This window comes from Tupaia chinensis, unplaced genomic scaffold (assembly GCF_000334495.1).
Source record: "Tupaia chinensis unplaced genomic scaffold, TupChi_1.0 Scaffold000451_1, whole genome shotgun sequence".
Classification (NCBI taxonomy): Eukaryota; Metazoa; Chordata; class Mammalia; order Scandentia; family Tupaiidae; genus Tupaia; species Tupaia belangeri.
The window spans coordinates 370,993-376,575 of record NW_006159957.1 but is presented as its reverse complement, the minus strand read 5'-3'; the positions used below and the strand labels follow the sequence as shown (position 1 = coordinate 376,575).

The 5,583-nt window shown below is 42.8% G+C and overlaps 1 protein-coding gene across 1 annotated transcript; it reads right to left on the bottom strand.

Annotated features, from left to right (window-relative positions):
- Positions 1 to 3,474: 3,474 nt before the first annotated feature.
- Positions 3,475 to 4,996, bottom strand: EIF1B (eukaryotic translation initiation factor 1B; the record flags this gene model as incomplete). The annotated part of the gene is given in 3 exon segments (XM_014590460.2): positions 3,475 to 3,913; positions 4,287 to 4,388; positions 4,833 to 4,996. Coding segments are annotated over 3 exon segments (311 nt in total), but the record flags the coding sequence as incomplete, so codon positions are not given.
- Between the last annotated feature and the right edge of the window lie 587 nt (positions 4,997 to 5,583).

Genomic DNA, 5,583 nt, shown 5'->3' with positions numbered 1-5,583 from the left:
ACAAGCACAGGATCACCCGGGACCACCTGCTTGCCGAGTGACTGGCAGCAGTCCAAAGGACCTTTCTTGGTTTTAGTTACAGCAGGACCATGCTTCCCTGAGGACCTCTGGCTTGGTACAGGGACTCCTCAGAGGCCCAAGGGAACAGGCATGTGGGAGACCTAGTGAAGCTGACTTTTCGGAGCCGCATCCACCCATTTCTTTAGCTGGAGCCCAGCAGGTGGCATACAGGTGGTGCATAGAGGTGGCCATCACCACTCCATGTGGCTCAAGCCTTTTTGTTAACTGCCATCATGACTGGGACTAGAACTGTTGCTTCCAATGATCAGAGCCACCCACACTCTAGATGGTTAAAAATAGCTCCCTGAGCAGGTATAGCAGGCCTCTGCCTCGAGGGCCAAGATCGGAAGGTAGAGGACACTGCTGCTGACAGGGCTTATTGCAGGCTGCGCCTCAATCAAAGCTCATGTTTTCACATTATTGCCATAGGGCACACGCACCCTCTTGGGACACACACACACACACACGCCTGGCATGTTTACCAAGCTGCAGGGTCCACAACTGGAACTGCAGTCAGCCATATGGGATCCAGTACCTTAAACACCATGCTGGCCTGAAAGCTCCTAAAATTATTTATTTATTGCAAGATTTTTGCTATAGGGTATGTGCGCTCACCAGACAGAAAGCAAGAAATCACCCCATGAGGGAACGACCACGCCACAATCCCTTCTCTATTCTCCTCTCGGGACTTGGGGTAGTCGCCAGAGACAGAGAGACAGAAGATGGAAAATCACCCCCAGAGGGGATGGCCATGCTACAATCCCTTCTCTTTCATTCTCCTCTTGGGATCTTGGGCACTCAGGCACACATGCTCTGCATTTTGATTTTTTTTTTTTTTTTAAGAATCACTTATTTAATTTCATTACTATTCTTTTTTAAATTTGACCAGAGACAGAGAAAGCAGAAAGCAAGTTGTCAGGTCCAGGACTCAAACTGCAGCCACCCATGTGGGAGTCCAGCATCCCAACCACGCCACTTGCTGGCATGAGCTTTAAGCTGCTGGGTCTTAGGGCTCAAAATGCAGTAGGCTTATGTGGGAGGCCACCAATGAAATCACTACGCCATCAGCTGGCCCCAGCTCCTAATGTTTTAATGCCTTCATAAGACCTCTGCTAAGTCTATGTAGACCCAAAGAGGAATACATCTGTTCTGATATTTTCCATTTTGCTAAAGAAATTGCATCAAAATCTCACTTGAGAGGCACAGCAGTATCATTTGGCTACTGCTGTCTTTTTCAGTATCTACAAGATGCAATCTGTCTTCCTTTTCCCTCAGCTTTTCTAATTGAGGGTGATGGTTCCAAGTTTATCCTTCCACTAGTTTCAGTAAAATTGCAGAAATCTGCAGATACATACTCTATAGCCACTTCCTGCTCAAAAACAAGCAAGAAGGGTACACAGTCTATCTTGATGTTAAGGCTGGGGATGCCTAGGACCAGCAGAAGGCATAGTGGTTACATTGCTGGAGTCTCACTTGGTCGACCATGGTTTGCCTCCCTGACCTGGTGGCCTAAAACTTAAGCGGGGCAAGTGTGCCCGTGTGCCCAAACTCCCAAGAGAATGGAGATAGGAATGTGGTGTAGCCATTCTCCCGCCCCAGGTGATTTCTTTCTGTCTCTCCAGTGAGTGCATGTGCCCTATAGCAAAAATCTTAAAAAAAAAAAAAAATGGCAATGCCTATGGGTGACAAATTCAGTCAGGTGTCAGGGCTGATTAAGGAATACATACAGGTACTCCTCACAAAATCCAGAAGCAAGTTTTGTTCCTGGCTTTTAATCTCATCAACTCTGAGTGGCTTGACACATGACCTGATTACTAAAGAGCTTATCTGTGTGTGGGTGCCAGGGTTGGGTGGGGATAGGGGATCCTTTTACATCCTGTGTATGAGGCTGCCCTCATCTCACCGGATCAGAAGGTGATGCTTTATTAGGCACTTGCTCAGCTTTCAGACTTATTTAGAACACTTGAATATGGATGCTTTACCATTTCCATAGCACCCTTCAACTACAAGTAGAATCATTACACAATGCTACAGCTACAGGTAGACTACTGGGGGCTTCTCAGGAAGCTGGAAAATTCTCCCAAAGCTCTCGCTCTTCTTAGTCAAATCATGGAGGTTTTCCAGAAATGAGCTTACCAAACTTGGCATACTATCTTGGTGTATTCGTACCTAACAGTCCGTTTTTGAGTTATAGGTAAGGGGCAAGAAAATAACAAGCCTATTACATAGTGCCTTTAAGTGGCAAACTGTGGGGGGTTATTTTGTTTACCCAAAAGCAGAACCATCGAAAAAGAGGGAAGAGCTTATTGACTATATACTGACCCACACAGTAGACATTCACTGCCTGGGGGAGATGGTCCCACACCAGTCAGTTCTCTCAGGATTTTGGACATGCACACACATGCACCCAGCATGAGCGTCAAGTCACTAGGTCTGGATTCAGAAACACGGTCAGCCATGCGGGAGTCCAGTGCCTTAACCACTATGACACCTGTTGGCCCCATGATAGCCTTTTTTCATACCATCATCATCCCGTATCAAGCTAAAAAGTTCCTTCTTTATTTTGGCAAAGTGGTCTTTTTTGTTTGTTTTGTTTTTAATTTGTTCACTTTATTTTAATTTAACTGGAGACAGAGGGGGGAAACTGAGAAAGCAAGTCACCAGGACCAGGACTTGGACCAAGGCTGGTCATGTGGGAGTGTCCAGAGCATTAACCATGCCACCAGCAAAGTGGTTTCAATGGCAAGGTTTGTACAACTATGCAAACAACTATTGCTCAATAGAAAACTAAGATCAGAGGATGAGAGAACTGTAATAATTAAGAACTGTAAGTTATATTTATTACTCAAGACCATCCCTGGTGCACTGTCATCTGTGACATGGACCTCCCTTGGTGAAACATACCAAAACTAAAGTGTAGTGAAAGAACACGGCTTTTTGGCTGGAAGCCCTGGGCTGGCACCGAATCTCATTTTCTAGCGTCCTAGGGAAGTTAACCAGAAGCCTTCCATCTGTAAAACAGTGATACCACAAACTACTCTTACAGAGCAGTGCCTGTGACTAAATCTATTTTATACCATGAGCCTAGTATAGTACCCAGCACTTAGGGATACACTTATGTTAGCAGCCCAGTAACATAATTAATAAAAATGCATAATGTGCTAATATTTTAAACTTCACATTTCTTTTTAAAAATTGAACACTACATTCTGATAAACTCTATGACTTTAGTTGGTTTATAAGAAGTAATGGCTCAAGCTGAGTTTATAATCTTGCTCCAACTCAAGTTAGTAAACAAAAGCTACAGTTGACAAAAGTTCTCCATCTCTGAGTATAACAGCAACTGAAGCTCATCAGAAAGAATATTTGCAGAATGAAAACTCCAACTACAAAAGACAATGCGTATGTGGTACCTTACTTGCTTAGATTTGGGAGCATAACTGCTCACAAAAGAATTCATAGTTTTTTTTATTGTTAAGCTGCAACATACATGGTTTAATACAACAAAAAACATTTAATCAAGTGAAAAGTAATAAACTGAACAATAAACAAACACTCAAAACAAAATATTTTCCATTGGAAACATGTTAAGATGAATACGGGTTTTTGTTACCATCTTACTGCAATTTTCTTATGTGTCACTAGCCTACACACCCCATGCTTTCTGTAATCATGCAGATGTGAATGAGAGTTTGAATGATTAAATAAATGAAAAGTCCGTTTACTGCAGAGAATCATTTCACAAGGCAGCCAAACTGAGTTTAGAGACCAAATCATTCAGGAAATTCTCCATGTATTTAGGTTCATTTTAGAATCCATGAACCTTAAGCTGCTCCTCCTTGACAATGCCAACCTGTAAAATAAAATTCAATTTAACAGCATCACTCTGAGGAATACATTCATTCCTACAAAAACACGGAACAGAGTCACTGTCAGCAGCTAATTTAACAGCATTATCTGTGTCACGCGCTATTAATATCAAACAATTCAACACACATCTGAATACACCTATCTATGTTAAGATACGCCGTTTATATATGGGAATGATCACATCATTTTAATGATAAAAATAAACTGGTTAAAGGTCTTACTGTCTCCTATGTAAGTACCAAGTCTGTATAAGAATAAAATCCACAATGTGTACGCAATGGGAAATAATTCATGACCCCTTTAAATACAATTTTAGATGCTATCTCAAGTTAACACATAAAGTGCCGATTACTCACCTCAAGAAGAAACTGGCAAATGTTCTTTCTTTGGTCACCTTGAAGCTGAATAACCTCTCCGTATTCAGGATGTTCAATCACAGTACCATTACAAGCAAATTTCTGAGGTACAGAAATGTACAAAATTAGCCTGATACAATGCGGTTTTATGTTATCATACAATTATTTCAGTAGAATTCATTATATTTGAGACACAGATTTTCTCTCCTATACTCCCTAACTCTTCCAAATTAAGTTAATTTGTAAACACGTCAGCAGGTCAACGTAAAGCAAATTATATTATGTGGAACATCAGGAATTAAATATTTCACATTTTATTTTCTTTAAAAGCCATGTAAGCCTTCTTTTAAGATGGGAAATTATACTGGGAAAATAACCACATATCTAGGTGTTAATTACAAGAATGAAAACAGCTTTCTTGGGTTGTCTTTTTTTTTTTTTTTTTTTTTCCACAGTGATGTATTCAAATTAAGGTGTGAACCATAATCCAATTCTGAGATGTGCATCAGTAATTCTATTTTAATCCCTTCTTCCTAACGCCTTTACCTTTTTGAAAGCTTTCACAAGTTTCTTCTTGTCATAATCATCTGCAATGCCCTGAACAGTAGTCAGTGTCTTTCTGCCGTTCCGTTGCTGGATTCTTATATGAATGTAATCCTCAGTCCCTGCCGGGAGTAAGTCGTCACCCTTAGTTGCATCAGCAAAGGGGTCTGCAAAGCGATAGGAAAATATCCAAAGTGGAAGAACAATGGTTAGGAAGTACTTTCCAGAAATAAAAGAGTACAACTCTAGTAAGCAATGAACACTCCCTCCCCCTACCTTTTTTTTTATTTTTTGGGGGGTAGAGATGAGGACAGCGGTGGGGTATTAATAACATCTCTAAACTAGTGTCGTACAATTTAAACCGTCAAGGGCCACTGATCTCTGAACACAAAAACGCTATCACGACGTAACCGTTGAGCGTGGTTCTCTGAGAAGAGATGACAAACGTCCAAACTGTTCATTTCACGGCCACTATAAAAGCGTGCGTCATCTCGATTACACTCCGGTGACAACAAAAACATTCCAGTCGCCCACCCCCGCCGTGCGCCCGCGGGAGTGCCCTGCAACCGTAACTTTGAGAGCACGGATCCCGAGGCAGAGCCGGGGCAGTGACACCGAGCGCAGAGGCTGGGGCGCCGCTCGGTGACAGACCCGGGCCTGTGCCGCGTCCCCCCCGAACGCTCAGCGCGGCCCCGGCAGCCCCGACGGCGTCGCCCGGTCAGTAGCACAGCCGCCCGCCGAGGGGCACCGCGGG